Source organism: Balaenoptera ricei, chromosome 1 (assembly GCF_028023285.1).
Source record: "Balaenoptera ricei isolate mBalRic1 chromosome 1, mBalRic1.hap2, whole genome shotgun sequence".
Taxonomy (NCBI): domain Eukaryota; kingdom Metazoa; phylum Chordata; class Mammalia; order Artiodactyla; family Balaenopteridae; genus Balaenoptera; species Balaenoptera ricei.
The window spans coordinates 55859952-55880665 of NC_082639.1; the positions used below are offsets into that span (position 1 = coordinate 55859952).

Genomic DNA, 20714 nt, shown 5'->3' on the forward strand with positions numbered 1-20714 from the left:
TTTTCATGATTTCACCACTTCTCTAAGTTGCAGGTGAGGGAAGACAGAGGGCTTCTGAGGGCCTATGTGGAAAAGCCGCACACACAGGGCTTAGTCTTGCTCTCCCATCCACAGCACCCTTATCCCCGGGGTCAGGAGAACTGACCCTCACCCCGGAGTCTTGGGCTGATGACTGCACCTGTAACTTTGCAGAGTGTTATGTAGGGGAAAGAGTTGGGGTCAGAAGACGTGAGTTCAAATCCCCATGCTTCCTCTAACTACCTAAGTGATCTTGGATAAGTATAATGGATAACAACATACTCTGGATTGTTCTGAGGATTAAATAACTTAAAACATGAAAGAACCTCAAACAGTGCCTGGCAAATTTAAGAATTACTCACATGATAGTAGCCATCATGATCATCATTATTAGTTACTGCTACTCTTTTTTTTTTTTCTTTTTGTTTTTTTTTTTTTACTGCTACTTTTACTGTAACTACTAGTGATACTACCATCTGTGTGGTTTTGAGCAAGTCAGTGAACATCTCTGATCCTCAGTTTCCTCATTTTTATAATAGCTACAAAGAGCTATTGTGCAGAATTTTTTTAATGCAAATATGCACATAAACTGCTTGGGACTAGCAGGTACCCACCAATACGGTAGCTACTGCTGTAATTATTCACTCAACAGACATTAGTGAGCACCCATTCTGTGCTGGGCACTGCACTTCCTATGAATCATCGTGGTGAGACCCAGATCCTGTCTTAAGAGTTTATAATCAAGTGGAGAGACAAACACTGAACACATTCAGTGCAGAGTTCCAGGAGCCTCAACAGAAGCCGTGTGAGAAGGGTTCAATTCTGTTCCTGTGCTTCTCCCACCACAGCCACTGGTTTTCAGCTCTGGGCCAGCAGGGGTGGCATCTACACCAGAAACCTCCCCAGCTAATCCCAGCACAGAAATCACATCCCCGTCTCCGAACTGCTGCTACCTTCCCGCTTCCTGTGGCTGCTGTTCTCCATTTCCTAAGCTTCACCCAGAGCCCACTAATCCCTAGGAAAGTAAAAACCGCCTCTAATATCTGGAAGCAGAGATGATGTGAGTAAATGGGGCTGGTGGGCTCTAAGGTTATAGTGCACTCTGAGGTCTCACAGCCAAGTGGCAGATGTGTTTTTACCTTTGCAGAATATCTTCAAGCACAAAAACAAAGGCTGCAGTTACTCCCCAAGGCTGGCAGGAAACCCTATCTGAGCAACAAGAACACAAAGTCTTTCCTCTTTCACCAAGTTCAGTGACAGTGTCTTACTGGGAGACCAGAAAGTGATTCAAACATCAAGAACCCAGGCCCCTTTTTGTGCTGGTGTTGCTTCTTCTGCCCACCCCTGTCATAAAGACTCACAGATGCATTCTGTTATAAGACAGTCTCCTCAGAGTATCTTCGACCACACTTGCTAGGGCCTCAGGAGCAACTGCGCTGCCCTTTCCTTGAGGCCTGACTTCTTCTAAGGGAAGGATCTGACATGTGGAGGGCAGTACCTTGTGGCAGGGAAACATCAAAAAACCCCACCAGGGGCTTCCCTGGTGGCGCAGTGGTTGAGAGTCTGCCTGCCAATGCAGGGGACACGGGTTCGTGCCCCGGTCCGGGAAGATCCCACATGCCGCGGAGCGGCTAGGCCCGTGAGCCACAACTACTGAGCCTGCACGTCTGGAGCCTGTGCTCCGCAACGGGAGAGGCCGCGACAGTGAGAGGCCCGCACACCGCGATGAAGAGTGGCCCCTGCTCTCCGCAACTGGAGAAAGCCCTTGAACAGAAACTAAGACCCAACACATCCAAAAATAAATAAATAAATTAATTAAAAAAAAAAAAACCCCACCAGTATCTGACACTGGGGGAAGACCTGGCACTCAAACCCCTTTGACCTTGGCCTTCAATGAGGCCCACTTCACTTCTCCACGCCTCAGTTTTCTCTTCTATAAGATGGGACCCTTGATCAGGTGACCCCTACGTGTCCTTCCAGTTCTCACATTCTAAGAGGTGATGAATCCACCTGCAGGACATCAATGACACTGTTGGTGGGGCTTAAAAAAGAGCAGCTAATCACTGGGGAATTCTACCAAACATACAAAGAAGAACTTATACCGATCCTTCTCAAACTCTTCCGAAAGACTGAAGAGGAGGGAACACTCCCAAAGTCATTCTATGAAGCCACCATCACCCTGATACCAAAACCAGACAAAGACACCACCAAAAAAGAAATTACAGGCCATTATCTTTGATGAATATAGATGCAAAAATCCTCAACAAAATATTAGCAAATGTAATCCAGCAACACATAAAAGGATCACACCCCATGATCAAGTTGGACTCATCCCAGAAGGACAAGAATGGTTCAACAAACACAAATCAATCTATGTGATACACCACATCAACAAAAGAAAAGACAAAAACCACATGATCATCTCAACAGACGCAGAAAAAGCATTTGATAAAATTCAATCTCCATTCACGATAAAAACTCTTACCAAAATGGGTACAGAGGGAACATATCTCAGCATAATAAAAGCTACTTATGACAGACCCACAGCCAATATAATACTCAACAGTGAAAAGCTGAAAGCCTTCCTGCTAAAATCTGGAACAAGACAAGGATGCCCACTCTCATCACTTCTATTCAACATAGTATTGGAAGTCCTAACCACAGCAATCAGACAAGAAAAAGAAATAAAAGGTATCCAACTTGGAAGGTAAGAGGTAAAACTCATTATATGCAGAAAACCTGAAAGACTCCACACAAAAACTACTAGAACTGATAAACAAATTCAGCAAGGTAGCAGTATACAAGATAAACATACAGAAATTGGTTGCACTTCTTTACACTAACAATGAAATATCAGAAAGGGAAAGTTAAAAAACAATCCCTTTTAAAATCACATTAAAAAAATACTTAGGAATAAACCTGACCAAGGAGGTGAAAGATTTACACACTGAGAACTATAAAATATTGATAAAGGAAACTGAAGATGATTCAAAAAAACGGAAAGATATCCCATGCTCTTGGGTTGGAAGAATTAATATTGCTAAAATGGCCGTACTACCCAAAACAATCTACAGATTTAATGCAATCCCTATCAAATTACCCATGACATTTTTCACAGAACTAGAACAAATAATCCTAAAATTTATATGGAACCACAAAAGACCCAGAATTGCCAAAGCAATCCTGAGGAAAAAGAAGGTGGAGGCATAACCCTCTCATACTTCAGACAATACTACAAAGCTACAGTAATCAAAACAGCACAGTACTGGCACAAAAACAGACATATGGATCAATGGAACAGAATAAACAACCCAGATGTAAACCCAGACACCTATGGACAATTAAATTAATCTCTGACAAAGGAGGCAAGAATATACAATGGGGAAAAGACAGTCTCTTCAGCAAAGTGGTGTTGGGAAAGCTGGACAGCCACATATAAATCAATGAAGTTAAAACACTCCCTCACACCATACATAAAAATAAACTCAAAATGGTTAAAGACTTAAATATAAGACACGACACCATAAAACTCCTAGAAGAGAACACAGGCAAAACATTCTCTGACATAAATCATACCAATGTTTTCTTAGGTCAGTCAACCAAGGCAATAGAAATAAAAACGAAAATAAACAAATAGGACCTAATCAAACCTGTAAGCTTTTGTACAGCAAAGGAAACCATAAACAAAACGAAAAGACAACCTACAGACTGGGAGAAAATATTTGCAAATGATGCAACCAACAAGGGCTTAATTTCCAAAATATATATAAACAGCTCTTACCACTCAGTAACAACAACAAAAAACCCAATCAAAAAATAGGCAGAAGACCGAAATAGACATTTCTCCAAAGAAGACACACAGGTGGCCAATAGGCACATTAAGAGATGCTCAACATCGTTAATTATTAGAGAAATGCAAATCAAACTACAACGAGGTATCACCTCACACCAGTCAGAATGGCTATCATCAAAAAGTAATAATACAAATAATAAATGCTGGAGAAAGTGTGAAAAAAAGGGGACCCTCTTACACTGTTGGTGGGAATGTAAATGTTGCAGCCACTATGGAAAACAGTATGAAGATTCCTTAAAAATCTAAAAACAAGAGTTATCATATGATCCAGTAATCCCACTCCTGGCACATATCCGGAGAGAACTCTAATTTGAAAAGATACATGCACCCCCAATGTTCCTAGCAGCACTATTTACAGTAGCCAAGACATGGAAGCAACCTAAATGTCCATTGACAGGGGAATAGATAAAGAAGATGTGATATATACACACACACAATACATACACACACATACACAATGGAATATTACTCAGCCATAAACAAAGAAAGAAATAATGCCATTTGCAGCAATGTGGATGAACTTAGAGATTATCATACTAAGTGAAGTCAGACAGAGAAAGAGAAAAATCATATGATACCACTTATATACGGAATCTAAAAAAATGATACAAATGAACTTATTTACAAAACAGAAACAGACTCATAGACGTAGAAAACAAACTTATGGTTACCAAAAAGGAAAGGGAGTGCAGGGAGGGATAAATTAAAAGTTTGGGATTAGCAAATACAAACTACTACATACAAAATAGACAAACAACAAGGTCCTACTGTATATCACAGGGAACTATACTCAATATCTTGTAATAAACTATAATGGAAAAGAATCTGAAAATATATATATGTATGTGTGTGTATATGTATATATATGAGAATAACTTTGCTGTACACCAGAAGCTAACACAACACCGTAAATCAACTATACTTCAATTTAAAAAAAAAAAAAAAAAAGAGCAGCCAAGTTCCTCACCTCTCCTATCCAATTTACTCTGTGATCCACCCATGGCTCCCCACTGCCTGCACGATAAAGTCCCAGCTCCTTGGCATGGCATCCAAGGCCTCCCATGATCCCAAATCTCTGCCCTCTCAGTCTCCCCTCTCCCTTCTTTCTGACTTCACTGAACACATTAGTCCTCTAGAACCTTTCTGCAGCCCCTGCTTTGGCCTGCTGCTTTGCCCTGCACATGCGTGCTGGGAACGCCCTTATCTAACTGGCAACTGCCTGTTCACTGTCCAACACTTGGCTCAAGATCCACCTCCTCTGTGTAGCCTTCCACGCTATGTGACTCAGGGATCTTGACCATCTCCTTCTCTGCAACCCCAGGGTCTAATACGTGTGTGTGTGTGTATGTTGATTTAAACACCCATCACACGCTACAGTGGCCTCATTTACCTGTAACATTTTCTGTATTAGGCTGGAAACCCTTGGGGCGCAGGGACTGAGTCTCATGCATTTCTGACTCTATGCATCTACCATAGTTCTTGGCCCACAGAAGATGTGCCAGGATCATCTCTCAGACAGATAAACCACTGACAGGGGAACTTAAGACATTTTATCAAAAGGAAGAAAGAAGTAAATGTCTGCTTACTAATCCTAAACATGCCTCTTTCGGCAGCTTAATTGAGATACTGAGAAAAGGTGTATGTCTTTTCTATAGAAAATGCTGACACCTGAGGAGTGGGATGTGAGTCAGAGACAGACTTGTAACAAAACTTAATGAAAAACACCTAGAAACTATGCGGGAAAGACCACTTTCTTCAAAGCACCCAGCATCTTCTGTTTGATCTGGGTCTCAGAGCATCACGAGGGGATGCAGCCTGGCTCTGGCTTGAAGAGACTTACCTCGGGGCTTGGGCTGGCAGCAGCGCTTCAGCACAAAGCTGATGTTGTCCGTGCGCAGGATCTGCTTCTTCAGGTGGCTCATGAGGTCTCCAAGGCTGGGGAAGCTGCGGTCCGAGCCATGCAGGCTGTAGCGGCCCTTCTGCACCTCAATTTGAAAGTTCTTGAACTGCTTCTGGACACCCAGCAACTGCCATTCAAGAAAATAATCAGAAAGGATTTGTTTTAAAAAGGGCTCAAGCAAATCTCTCATGGGTATGTATGATGTTAACAACAGGAGAAGCTGGGTAGAGGGCATACAGAAACTCTGTACTATCTCTGTAATGTTTCTGTAAAACTAAAATTATTCACTAATAAAAAAGCTTATTATAAGTAAATGAAATAATAACTAACAAAGGAGATCCAGGAGAAGGCACTGATAAAAGGGAGTTAACACCAAGGAGACAACCTAACAGCAGTGATTTCTACAAGGGAATCACTTCATTTTGGCACTTAAGATGAACTTCGTGAAAACACCAACCTCATAGAACTGTTGCTAAGATTATATGGCAGGGCGCGTATAAAAAAGTTAGTAAGCACTTTTATAAAGGTTAGCACATATAATGCATGAAATAATAAGTACTATAGCAAAATTTATCCAGGAACTCCCTCAAACTGAGCTCTTCCAAGAACCTCCTGGGAGGTGGCAGACAGCTGTCTGGTCTGGCTTCCGAGTTGTATGGTGCCCCATAGAGGAAGTATAAGCAGAAGTTTTCCTTCATGACAACTTCTGTACAAAGGGAACTATTTTAGTGGTTAAGAATGAGGTCCAGAAAGATCTACTTATGCTGTAAACTAAGACAAGATATTTAAAATCTTAATGCCTCAGTTTCTTCATCTGTTCAATGGGGATAATAGAACCTCATCTCATGGGGCTAGTGTAAGGCTTAAATGAGAATATACAGGAGAAGAGCTTAGCACAGTGTCTGGTGAGCTAAAATAAATAGTAGGAGTAATCCTATCTATGGTTCCTGTTTTCCCCAGGTAATCTGACACCAGGTAGACTACGTTACTGAATCACTGACATTCTCGGTACAGCACAGGTCAATTCCACCTCAAAAGGTGGCTGGGCCGTCTCATGCTCACATCTGTGATAAAAATATTAAATTTCCTCCAAAGACTGATGGAGTGCAGAAGAAAGGGATCCTGTCAAGGCAACAGGCCTGCCAAGTGCTGAACCACTGCACCCGTATCAGCCACGAGGCTGAGCTGTACAGGAGCACCCCAGGCGAGCAGTGGCCCCTACAGACTTCACCCATGACTCTTGGCAGCACTGGGCTCCTTCTGCCATTTCCTCTTCCACTCTTGACTGAGTCCAGCCCCAGGGATTCTCTAGTACTCTTCCTTCCGGTATCTGAGGTCTGCAATATGCTAACGTGCTGACTCTCATCTTGCAGCCCCTCCCCTGCCCCAATTCTCCCAGTTCATGGTGAACCCACGCAACACTACTGTATTTATTTGGACTAATTCTGTAAAACTCTGTCTTTTAAAATAGTCCAGGACTTCCCTGGTGGCCCAGTGGTTAGGAACCCACCTGCCAATGCAGGTGACACAGGTTCGATCCCTGGTCTGGGAGGATCCCACATGCCGCAGAGCAACTAGGCCCGTGTGCCACAACTACTGAGCCTGCGCTCTAGAGCCCGTGAGCCACAACTACTGAGTCCGCGTGCCACAACTACTGAAGCCCACACGCCTAGAGCCCGTGCTCCACAACAAGAGAAGCCACCGCAATGAGAAGCCCGTGCACCACAGCGAAGAGCAGCCCCCGCTCACCACAACTGGAGAGGGTCCGCAAGCAGCAGCGAAGACCCAATGCAGCCAAAATAAATAAATAAATAAATAGATTAATTTAAAAAAACAGCCCATTTCTTGTGTTTTAAAAAATTACATGAATAACAAAGCACTGTGGTCTAGTGAGGCCAAGTTAGCAATTTGGCTTCAGGATTTCTCTCACATCATTCCCAGCTTCCAACCACACCTGAGTCACTAACAGACATCTTGTCAAAACACATGTCAGTAATTTGTCTGTTAAAAGGTCTGCAGCTACCATCGGGGGACAACTGTATTAGGCCAGGTTGCCAACAGGCCTCATTGGTGCTAGTTTGTACCAGTGAATGCCCAGACACAGCTCTGGGTCTGGGATGGTCTTGGCACCGAGTGTAAAAATAAACCACCCTAAACCACCGAGTGTTTTGTGTGAGCTGGTTTTCTGGTCATGTTCCACCTTCCAGAGCACAGGGACCCCTGCCATGGTCCCTTGCAGGAAGGAAGAAAGGGCCATAAGGACGAAAGGGTAGGGGGTCTGGCTGCCTGGGAAGGGGCTCCTTTGAGGCGCAGGCTGTCCCTGTCAGAACTGCTGGGGATTTTCTCAGAGCCCCAGGCTTTTCTACCCCCATCCCCAAAGGGTGGTCCTCCTGGATGAGAGGCTGCACTGACACCCTGTGGCCACATGGGCTGGCCCCAGCCAGCGGTCTTGACTGACCTCAGACTTTTCAAAGCAAGTGACGGTCATGAGGATGTTGTCGAAGTCGGTGCAGCTCCACCGCAGCACGTACATTCCCTCCTCGCTTCCTTCTTGCCGCAACTTATTGATGGCATATTCTGTGCTACAGAGAGAGAGGCAAAGAGAGAAAGCTCACCCCAAACAGAAGCACTCTAAACCCCATGGGATGTCCACTTCCTTGCGCTGCCTCAAGTCTGACGGCCGCTCACAGTACCGGTCCTGGGTCCTAGCGTCCTCTCCGATATGAGACATGAGGCAGGCGGAGATGCTGAGGAGCCTCAAAACAGATCAGGTCTCCAAAGTCGAGAAGGGGGCTCAGCCTGCTATCCCGGGCACTGAGCCAGCTTGTCCCCGACTTCCCCACACACGCCGCTTCCACTCTAGCCAGAAGAGCCCCCCCAAGGCTGAGGAGGCAGAGCTGCCCGTGATGCAGCGCTAGGGGTCTCTCCCCGCGACCCCAAGCAGCACAGCTAGAACAGGAGCCTCAGGACAGCGTGGACTTGGAGCTGTTCTGTCTATTGCTGCATCCCCAATAAGCAGAGCACGCCTGGCTCACAGTTCTCAATAAAGAAGTGAATAACTGAGTAATCAACACTGAATAAAGAAATCAAGGAGGCTCAGAAAGCTGTGAGGAGAGCGCATGCCTGTCCTACACTCCCGTGTCCCCAGGACTAACAAGTCCAGCACACAGAGGGCAATGAGCAAACAGCTGCTAAATAAACCCACATATGACGTTACTACACCCAGTGAGTTCTGCTCACTGAGTGTTGGTAAAAGAGGGCTGTGTGGTCAGCATGTGTTAGAGAAAGGCGGAGACCAATGGCTCCCTAGTCGCTGGGCGGTGAGGGTAGGCAGACAAGAAACAAAGGGACATGTACATAAACTTAATATGTGAGGAGGTAATCAACGCCGCTGAAGACAAACAGAGCAGAGTGAAGGGGTCAGGGAGTGTGGGGAGCAGAGGGGAAGAGGTGTCATTGTTTTACATAAGGTGCTCGGGGAGGACTTCACCAATTAGGTGATACCTGAGTGACACCTGAAGGAAGCGGTGACTGCTGAGATTCTGGAGGGAGGGTTTTCCAGACCAAGGGGAAAAGCAAGTGCCAAGGCCCTGAAGCCTACCTACAGTTGGCATATTTGAGGGACAGGCTTTATTATAAAGCTCAACCCTTGCTCTGCAGTCTTGGTGTGTCTGTCTCCCCGTGAGTCTGTGAGCCTCTTCAGGCCAGGGACCACACCACTGACAAACTGCCTGTCCACAAGGCAACTGGGATCGGGAAGAAGGTGGGAACCGCTTCATGTGAAAGGTGGCTGATGAGATGCTTCCACAGATATATTTCGGTCTGGAAGAGAGACTCAGAAGAAACACAGCAGCTGTTTTCCTTTGCCTGAAGGATGGTCACACGCAAGAGGAAGCAAACTGAATCCCTGTTGCTTCAAAAGGCGGAACTCAGATGAGCAGACAGAGTTACAGGGAGGCAGACTTCAACTCCCTATGAGGAAGGTACACATGTCTGTAACTGTCAGAGCTATAAGCTACTCGCTGCCAAGTGAAGCACTAAGTACCCCATCACCGGAGGTGTCTGAGATGCAGGTGGGACGAGATACCCAGCAAAGCCCCTCCCGGCTCTAAGGCTTGGTCACCTTCACTGGGCCTTCTGGCACTGGAGGACACTCTGACTCGGGATTCTGTTACTTCCTACACCGTCTGCTGTTGAGACCTGTGCCCTGTCTTTCTTGAATCGCCCAGAGCGTTTGGCACAGTAAGGGGCTAGGAAGTGTAGCACTTCTTGGTCAGCTGTGGAGAGGTGAGGGGTTCAACTATGAGGACACCCAAGGAAGGGAGAAGAGGTGAGGGGCTGCTGCAAGGACCAAGGTAAGAAATGACAGGAAGGCCTGACCAGGACAGCAGGGATGGAAAAGGGCACCAAGTAAGTATTAAGCGTCAACACCTGATGACGCCCATGCCTGAGAAGGACACGCTCCCCATCACTAACACGTGGGTTCTTTTCACACCAAAGGCAACTGAAAATGTTTTCGAACCAACCAGATTGGACCGTGACAGCCATTCTGTATGTTGTGGACGATCAACGGGGGAGCCACGTCGGTGCAGAGGTAATGATGGGCATCTGCTGTGAGCCGGAAGTAGCCGTCCACGAGGGACACAAAGGACAAGGCCTCCTCATGGGAAGAGAGCTTCAGTTCCTGGCGAGAGAGTAGAAATGCCCATGGTTACAACACGTGCCTACCATCTTAAGCAGCTGACTCTCTGGGGAGGTACACAGTGAGAAGATATTTAACACAATGAAGAATGCACGACCCCAAAGGGAAGCTCTTTTTGTCGATATAACTGCACCCCTTGCAGTTACATATAACTCTGTTCACCACACTCTTTCATCTCTTTCCTCAAAACTTTTATCAGATTGAGGAACAGTGGGGGTGGGGGGGGCACGCAGGCAACTGTGGCAGGCAGGAGACTGAGGAGAAGCTGCCACCCGGTCCAGATGGAAGAGGAAGCCTGAATCAAGGTGGCAGAGGTATAAAAGTAGAGGTGGGGGGAGCATAGTGTACAGATGGCACCCTGGTCCTGGCACTACACATTATTCCTAGTTATAGAAAAAGAAACAGAGGCACAGGTGTTTCATCTCATCCAGAGTTGGTCTAGAAGGTGAAACTCCTGGATTTTAGTTCAGGAATGGTCCCAGACACAGTGATGAGGTTTCTAGATTAAATCCAGGAACCTCTGAGGGTCTGGAGGAGGCAGAGAGTCTTACTCAAAGTGGGAGAGGCAAAGGCAAAAGAGAAGAGGAGGAGGGAGGGAGTTTCCACAAAAGGAAGAAAAACGTTTGGAGGTGAAGACAGGTGGGGTTTTGTCTTGATCTTATAACCCTGAGCAGAGATGACCATGTGAGAGGAGCTGCGGGGTCAACCAGGAACATCTGATGAAGGAAGGTTTGTAAAGCCATGACTGAGAGCTTTGTCTCACAAAAATATTAACAAACACCTGAGCCTTCAGAGAAGGGTAAAATGACACTTGAGTATACGACTCTTTCCTTAGCACTGGAGAAAGAAGAGGCTGGTGGCAGAGAAAAGCAGACAGAGGCAAGAAGACCAGTGAAGGGGGGAGGGGTGTATATATGCAACCAGACAGAATGGAGGTAAGGGGCTTATAATGAGAGTTAGCTATGATGCCAAAGGAAGGGTGCTTTGGGGTTGTGAGCCAAGGAGGCCAAGAGAGGGCAGGGAGGGCTACCATAGGGATGGCGATTCAGGAAGGAGGCTCTGTGCTAAGTGTGCTTCCTTTCGGGTGTGACCTGGCATCTCCCTGCAAAGCCCCAAAGAGCAAATTCAAGATGGTATGTCTTGGGCAGCCCTTCACCCAGTCACATACAAACGGAAGTACGTAAGCACTTAAGTTCTCTGAAAGCGGAAGTCTGAATAGAAAGGGGAGATGTCAAGAAGATGCAGAGAGAAGAGATAAATCAAGATATGATCTGATAACATGGCAGCATCATGCCCTCCTGAAAGACCAGCAACCAAAGTACTGCTTGGAAATGCCATGGCTGGGAAGGGATGGAGGAGTGAGATAAATAAGAAAAAGCATCGCATAGTGTTAACCCACAGGTTCAGGAGCCAGCTTATCTGGGTTCAAACCTCCGTATCTCTACTTGCTATTACATTTAAGCATATATAATCATCATTTTTATTCATCAAAAATTGTCAAATATTGGCAATTTCAAATAACTTAATGTAATAGCTGTATGACCTTGGACAAGTTACTTAACTTCTTTGTGCCTCAGTTTCCTCCTCTGTAAAATGGGGATAACAATATACCCACCTCATAGGGTCGATATGAAAATGAAAAGAGTTGGTATTCATAAAGCCTTTAAGATAGGAAATACCTGGCACACAGCAGGGCTAGTATTTGTAAAGGAAAACAAGGTAATGAGGAGATCAGGTATCGATTTCTTCTTGCCTTCCCCCTGCTCTCTGCACAGCACTGTAGTTGGGCACAGAGCTGCCAGCCCCTGTGGCCAGGGTGAGCCCTGACTTAGACGACAGGTGCACCATCTGGGTGCCAGACTTGACTCTGTCAGCCAGGACAGATGGAGCAGGCTCAACAAAGCTTGCATCAGCTGGCTGCAGTTCCTCCTCCTCTGCCACGCGTCTCCAGGGTTTGGCCATGTTGGACAGCCAGACCACAAATGGGTCAACCTCTCCCTCACTACAGAGTCCCTGGGGAAGAGAACATCGTGGAAACCAAAGCAGTACAGGCTGGAGCTGCCCCTGTGCAAGCTTCTACACCTCTCCCTAAGTCTCAGATTCCCCCCTGGAAGTGGAGCCAAAATCCTGATATCTTAAGGTCTTTGTAAGGACTAAATAAGATACTGCAGACACATCATATAACATGACTTAAGATCTATAATATGCTGAATAAATAGCATTTATTTTTATTTTCTCCCTCCCACCATTTCCCATCTCTCCACTAACATCTATCTGGGCTCTTCTTCTACTTCCTTCACATTTTTACTACAGTTTTCTAACGAAATCAATGTATCTTTATTGTTTAAAAAAATGGGGAGGATGGGGAGAATTAAAAATTAAAATCATTCATAATCCCATCATAAACAAACAGTTGTTAATATTTGATTATTTTTCTAAGAGCATGTGTATGTATGTGCATAATTTTTTTTAACAAAATTGGTTCCATTCTACCAATAGTTTTATATTCTGCTTTCTTCCATTTATGAAGCATTTTTCCGGATTTTTTTTTAATTCGGCAATTTGTTTACATAATATTCTACTACTCAGATGAGTTGTGTTTTATTCTCTCGTTTTCCTATTATCATATATGCAGGTTAGTTTCAGTATTTTGACACTGTAAATACTGCTGGGATAAACATTCTCATTCATAGACCACTGCCTGCATCTCTCATTGTTTCTAGAAGACAGGTCCTCATTTCCTGTATGGAGGGATATATAGATACTTTCAAGGTTTTTAACACATGTTTACCAAATTGCTTTCCCAAACGGTATATCTAAAAGAATGACCATCTGTCCTAAACCATATCACCAGATTCCTTCCCAGTACTGAGTGTTATGATTTTAACAAGGTATTTGAAATTTTTAGGCAAAACTTGGTATTTCCCTAGATGACTACCTTCATTGCATGCAGCACCGTGACTCACCCACCTGTCCTCCCCATGTGCGGTCAGCCGTGACTTCCCCAACACAAACATGTTTATTCTGGCAGGACTCCCACTTCCCCTGCCAAACTGGCCTGCCTGTCTAGATCACGTCCTCAAGTGATACCAAAAAAAGAGGAAGAGAGGTTGAACACCCCCTTCCTCTGTCCGAGAGTCACTTGGGTGTGCTTGACACCATGATGAGGACTGTCACTGTGGCAAGAGCCACCGGCTAGACAGTCTGCTCGAGTGCAAAGTGGGGCTTCCCACCGACCTCATTCCAGATGACCCACCCAACTCAGCAGAGAGGCTGTGCAGGAGCCCTTGGGAGAAAATGCTGACACTCACTCAGTGATGTTTATCTTCAAATCCACTAACTTTTGTGAACTAAATATTGATGCTGAAATATCTTTGGGAAGACAGCAAATCCTGAAGCAGATACACATTTGAAGACCAAAGAAAGGCACTAGAATGTACCCGTGTAACTTAAAAACAGACATTGATAATGTCAATGTCAGCAATAGGGACCTTTTGGCTTAAATAAGACGATCATAAGATTTTCTCTTTGGGACAGGAACCCTGAAGAGCACATGCTGCGTAACTGTCCTCAGCAAAGTCTCCCCCCCAACACCAGACCCAGGGTGAATCACTTCTGAAGCAAACTTACCATTTTTTTGTTGTCCTGCTTATTAATGCTGACCGCAGACTCCTTGATTACAATGTGAGTGATCTCAGGGAAGTAAGAAAAATTGTTCCACTCTTCCCGGATTTTGTTTTTCTCCTCATCCTTCTTGTGTTTATTTTCCAGTTTTTTCCGTTTCAGTTTATTTTTCTCCTTTTCAACAGGAACAACCTGATAAGATACATAAAAGTGACAGAGTGAAGTCAGCTTTCTCATTTTCTATTGGTATTTCTCATTTTCTCCTGGCAAACCAACAGAAGGCCTGCAGCCGAGGAGGAGAAAGCCAGCGTGCCTGGACTGACAGAGGAACTGGGAGAGTTAGCACCCATGAGCCTATCTGGGTCCCCATGGGCCTGTTTGGTCCCATCAGGGATGCCTGGGATCCTACACCTGGAACAGATCTTAATGAACACACTGACGAAACTCTTTACATAATCTATAGTGTGCAAGCAAACTCAGGAACGGAAATAACTGCTCACTAGACACGCATCTACAATCAGGTCCCCCCATTTGAACACAGGCTTTCTCCTTTTAGAATCTATCACTGATTGTCTTGACTTTACAGCCACATTCAAGTTGGAATTTTCAAGAGAAGGTATGAATCCCATGCTTGGATAACCTAGGGAGTCATACATGTCTGCACAAGCGTACGTATTTTGTGTAGCAGAAGTCTTGGAGACTAGAGATCTGGGATAAGATCCTGCCTCTGCCAGTTACTTTGTTAGGTCATCTCTTTGTGCCTCCATTTCCTCATCCATAATCAGAGATCTTACATCTTCACAAGGTTCTTTGAGCAGTAGGTAAGTTCTTATTAACACAGTACCCACACTACACAGAAAACACTTGATAAGTGTTTGGCATTGTTATTTTAGCATGAGAATAAAATAGGAGTAGAAAGTAAATCTCACCTTTACTTCAACATTATTATTATTTACAATAATAATGATGATGATGACAATAGCAGCTATAATAATTTATTGAACATTTATCATATGCCAAGCTCTGTGCTAAACGACATTCAGTTCTCTCAACACTATGAGGTAATACACTAAGTATCACCATTTTATAGATGAATGATATGTGGCTGATATATGTGAAGTAACCCTCCCAAGGCCATGTGAGTATAAACAGTGGAGCTAGGATTTGAACCACGTCTATTTAGATTTAAAACCCATGCTTTTAAACCACTCTGCTCTATTGCCTCATCCAACAAACACTTCAAAAAGAAGCTCCAAATTGCAAGAAAAATTACTCTATTTCACGGAACCAGAGGGCTAAATTCAATTCTTGGCATAATCACTATTAGTTAGTTATGACCTTGGGCAAGCTTCTTAACTTGTCTGTGCCTCTGTGTTCATCTACAAAATAGGGAAAATGGTACTATCTCTCACAGATTTGTTTTAAGGAATAAATGAGTTAATACATGTAAAATGCTTAGAGAAGGACTTGGTACATGGTGAGCACTTGGTACATGTCTGCTGTTATTACTATATTATTACATATTGTATATGTTGTTATTATATATCTGTTTCCCTACAGAACTCAATAAATATTTATTTTAGATCTACTGCTACATGGATACAATAAAAGATGAATGATACATGGTCTCTAGCCCATGAAATAAACTCAGCTGACAGGGGTGATGAACATGCAAAGAGATAATCCCAACAGAATACACGGAACACACCATGTGACACAGGATGTTCTGTTCTGATCAGCCACCTATCAGCACTTACATTTGGTTTCTGCCTCCACTGGATTCCAAGATTTCCGGTCACCATCACTTCATAGCAGAGAATGTTTCCATTATCATTCGGATGGAACCGATTCATCTCATTTTCTGATGAAATCAGTAGCATGGAAGTCTCAAATATTTCAGCACCATAATGTTTTGTCAAAGTTTCCAAGGTAGCCAGGTATTTCACCTTCAGGTCGTGTGTGGACACACTGCTGTCACAAATGGTCTTGTTGTTAAACTCCTTTAGGAAATCCTTGAAAACGTTATTTATCCGCATCCTGGTGAGAAGGTTCCTCTGTCTGATGGACTTATTCAATGTTTCTGGAATATATCGCTTGTAGCTGAAACAAAGTAAAAAAAAAAAAAAAAAAGTCTCTTTTTCATGTATAGGTTAGCAGAATAGTGCAGAAACAAACCTAAGTCTATAAATCTTCCTTCCCTGTGTTGCCAAATGAGAAAGAAGGGTCTACTCCCAGAGGGTCTTAGATGGAGTAAAACTCTGAGGATGATAATCGTAAGGAGATCGAGGTGAACAGGGACTGAAAGAAAAGAGAAAAGTACATGCTCCACAGATTTTACTGAAATGGGAATTCCTACAGGAATCATCAGATTTTCTGGGTCACAAAGGCAGGCAGCAAAATGCACTTATCTGTGTTTTTGTTTGCTAGTGTGTCACTGTTCCTGTGCACACTGGTGTTCACATAAACACTGTTACTAAGATTCAGCATCAGTTAGAAAGCCGTCTGGAAGGTGTCAAGAGTAACGGAAGATGTTTTGTATGTTCTACTTGCCTATCTATTTTACAGTTTTTCTATAAAGATCAAAAACTATTTTTACAAGAAATGGGAAAAAACCCATAAAAGCTAATTAAATACAAAAGACTTAGTGTTTGCCATGTGCAAATGTCTCAGATATATTAAATGGATCAACAAGTAAACTGAACGATTAGTTACCCATCCAGGTGCTAATGAGAGAGTATCTGTGACTAACAGAATCTCCGCAAATGGATATACTGCTAGAACAGGAGCCAGCTTTAAGAAGAGTATGAACACCAAAGAAAAAGAGAACAAGTCCACTGGGGGTCAAAGTGGGGAGACCCGTTGGCCTGTTACTCCCAGGCCTGAAAAAACACCTGGCACAGGGAAATCCCTGCTGCACAGATGGTTTCACAACCGTGGAAAACTGTGGAGTTTGAAATTTATCCCCAACAAATATTGTAATTTTTTTAGATTAATGTAATAGAGAGGAAAATCAGAGGAGAGTTATCATTTTTTACTTTAGCCTAATGAAAAAATAAAGAGGAGGTGCCCAGAGCAAAAGCCACAGAACACAGAGAAAGTAGCAGAACAGCGTATGTCTAATCAGTCCCTGCATTTCTGAGGAACAACTTGTGATCTGCTCCAGACTCTGGTCAAGGGCAAGGAGATACAAGAAGTAACCTTATGAGAAGATACATGCCACCTATCACAAATAACACCGCTATAAATAATTCCCTCTTCAAAATGAGACTGTCTTATGACAATCACAATAGCTCACTGATTTAAAAATTATATTTCCAGACTTCCCTGGTGGTCCAGTGGTTAAGAGTCTGCGCTTCCACTGCAGGGGGCACAGGTTTGATCCCTGGTCGGGGAACTAAGATCCCGCATGCTGCACAGTGAGGCCAAAAAAAAATTAAAATAAAAATCATATTTCATAGATGAGTGGGAGTTACACAGATTCAATAATCCTTCACAAAGACTTGATCACAAATGATAATTTTAAGTAAATACAGTTTTCTTAAGGTAACAGTTGATCGTGCTTCACATCGGAATTAGCGGCTCTCTAGTGAACTAGTTCTGGCCGGGAACGATAACAGCTGCCTGTAGAGCTATAATCAGAAGGATTTTAGGACAGATCCAGCACAAAAGGAAAAAGTTCAGTGATAGATGGCAATGCCCAGCATGGGCAGAGAGGAAGGGGGAGGGCATGCAGGCCACTAATTTGACTGGCACCCCAGCTCAGAACTGTCACCCTAGTACAAATTTCTGAGGTCATCAGCCAACATTCAAAATCAGGACACAGTTGTAACTGTGTTACCTTTCATAAATATTCTAAAAAAGAGCTGCGCTCTGCAGAGAGCAGTAGTCAGCCAAGAGCTGGCAGTAGTTAAGCTGAGATGTATGAAAACATACAAAAATAACACCATCCCCACAATCAAGTCTTTAGCCAGCAGGAAGGTTTACCTGATGTCCTTGGGAAGTTCTGGCAACTGCATCTTCTTCATCATGGCATAGTGGGAGATGGCCAGGACGGCCATTCCCAGACACTCGTTCTCAATATCATGCCCATCCTGCTCCGTCTTGGGGTCTCGAATGGGAGCCAGGCATTTGACCAAATCATACTGTCCCTTTGGAGCAGAGGTGAGAAGAAAGGAACCATCACTTAAGTTTCAAAGAGTCCACCCATGTTTCTGATCTTGAGAGGAAGGTTCCCCATACAGGGAGGTGCTACCCAATAAGCAGTACAGCAATGAGACTAACGAGATTTAGAGTTTCTCTGGCACCAAAGCTCTTTCTCAACAGCTGGGCATGAAGGGGCTTGGGAAAGGTCTCCCCAGGTTAATTCATTCGTTTAATAAACACTCACTGAGCACTATGCTGGGTGCTGGTGAACGGTATGAACACATGAAGCCCCTCTGTGGGGCTCCCATGTAAGTGATGATGAAAAGCAGCATGTACTAGGCTTGGGCTGCACCAGGGCATGGGACGTGACAGCTGTCTGGGGTTTGATTATTTGTTAACTCCACAACGAACCGGTGTATAAATGACAGAGCACCACACACCCTTCTGGTGTAGATTTACAGAAAGGAGAAGGAATCCAGATTCTACACTGCATCATTACCACACGTAAGTTTTTTCAACATCTGCTGTTCAAGTTTCCGGTAGTGAAATGTATCACCAAAGTACACCCCCTCACTCATTGAGGCACGCCACATTCCACGAGCCAGTGAAGGCTGCTAGGTCCCCTTTATTAAGCCCTAACCTGAGTGCTAGGCACTGTGCGAGGTTCCTCTCATTTACTATTTCACTTAATCTTTACAACAGCCCTATGAGGGGGTTGCTAACATCACCATCTCTGCCTAACAGCTGAGAAATCTAAGGCACCAAAAGGTTAAATAACTTCATTCACTCACTTGGTAATCATTGATTAACAAGAACCAATTACGGGCCAGATGTTATTCTAGGTGCTAGGGATACAGCAGTAAACCAAACCACATCGCGGACCCTACGGAGGTTTCCAGGAAAGAAAGAAGAACAAACAAACAGAAATATATAAACTCAAGTAGTTACCAAAACCAAAGTCAAGTAGAAAGACAGAATACTGTGGGAGCTGGGGACCTAGTGAGTGGTGGGGTAGAGGGTCAGACCAGATGTGACTGCAGGGCTACGGCTCTGCAACACTGTGCTACAGTCACACTCAGTCTTTACTCACCGACTGGAAGTGTACAGAGCTCTTAGGATTGGGACCTCGTTAGCCTTTCTCCAGCTCGAAAAGAGGCAGACATGAAGTATGGGGGTGGTGTTCCTACATAAGGAAGACACTCACTTTCCCTGAATCAACTTTAGTTTAGTGGGTTTTGGACGGAGGGTTCTCACTGCTGCAGTTCCCCCTTTTCCCCAAGATAAGACTTCTTGTTCCTCTCAGTAAGAAAAGGACACTGACCTCTTCTACAAACTACCAAGGACCAACAACAATCATCTCCACCAGCAATGTGTGAAGAGGAGAACAAAATCTGAAACTATTTTGTCTGGCTGTGATTTTCTGTCAACATCACTGTACAACTACCTTAAGTAACTCATTCCTGAAGCTCTGAAAAGTCAGGTTCTAATATAATACTTACTCTTGAAGTATGGTGCCCTCTTTTTTTACACTTCCTCTCCCAAAAAAGTAAAAGAATCAATCTCAGAAATGAATATATGTAAAACTGGGAGGCTGAATTCAAAAAGACCCATCTGAAAATGGCCAGTTCACTTATTTTTTCCACACAGTTATCTGCCCAGGGCTGTGCCCTGTCCCATTTCTCTACTGTCTCTGAGGCCAGTCCTCAGGTATATTATGGAACGTGGATAGTGTGCAATCACAACTAAAGCTGTACGAAAGAATACAACTGTGGCACATAACCCATACGTGTAAAAGTATATCCTAAGGAAATAATAAACAGAGCACATATTTAGACGTATGTATGAGGCTGTTTTGTAACAGTGATAGCGTAACAGGGGAAAAAAATCAAGAAAAACCAAAACTGTTCAGAAACAAGGATTAGTTAAATAAAGGCTGACTTTTCCTCTGGATTCCAGTCTCACACTCGATTTCCTACCCGAAATCTCCACTTGTGTATCTCACAGGTATCTTCAGAAGAGAGCTCCTAATTTCCACCTCTTCTCCAACCTGCTGCTCCCAGTCTTCCCTATGCAGGGAATCACTCCGTTATCTATCAAACACTGCCCAAAATAAATCTCAAAATTCTCTTCGATTCTTCAAATATCCTCACCTTCCACATCCAACTCATAAGCAAATCATATCAAATCCATCTCCAAAATTAATCGCAGATCCACCCATTTTTCTCCAACTCTACTGCCACTACACTGGTGCTACTGGCATCTAAGGAGAGGAGGCCAGGGGTGTGGATAAATATTCCACAATCCCTTACAACAAAGAATTAACCAGCCCAAAATGTCAGTAGTGCTGCTTCTGAAAAGCTTTGCTCTACTCTGAAGAAATACTTTCCCCACTCCTCTCTTAGAATTGCAGACACTTTTTTATTCTTCAAAGTTCAGTATAAATGCCACTTCTTTAGAGGGATCTTCTCTGATCA

General features: G+C 43.9%; 1 protein-coding gene across 2 annotated transcripts in view; it reads right to left on the bottom strand.

Moving 5' to 3' along the window:
- Nucleotides 1-20714, bottom strand: part of JAK1 (Janus kinase 1) — a 144041-nt gene that overhangs the window by 18473 nt on the left and 104854 nt on the right. For both annotated transcript variants that reach the window (XM_059924029.1, XM_059924036.1), the window contains exons 6-11: nucleotides 18082-18245; nucleotides 15855-16197; nucleotides 14104-14289; nucleotides 10298-10455; nucleotides 8230-8353; nucleotides 5712-5898 (exon numbers count right to left, since the gene is read on the bottom strand). In XM_059924029.1, the coding sequence (XP_059780012.1) occupies nucleotides 5712-5898; nucleotides 8230-8353; nucleotides 10298-10455; nucleotides 14104-14289; nucleotides 15855-16197; nucleotides 18082-18245 (1162 nt within the window). The remainder of the gene's footprint in view (nucleotides 1-5711; nucleotides 5899-8229; nucleotides 8354-10297; nucleotides 10456-14103; nucleotides 14290-15854; nucleotides 16198-18081; nucleotides 18246-20714) is intronic.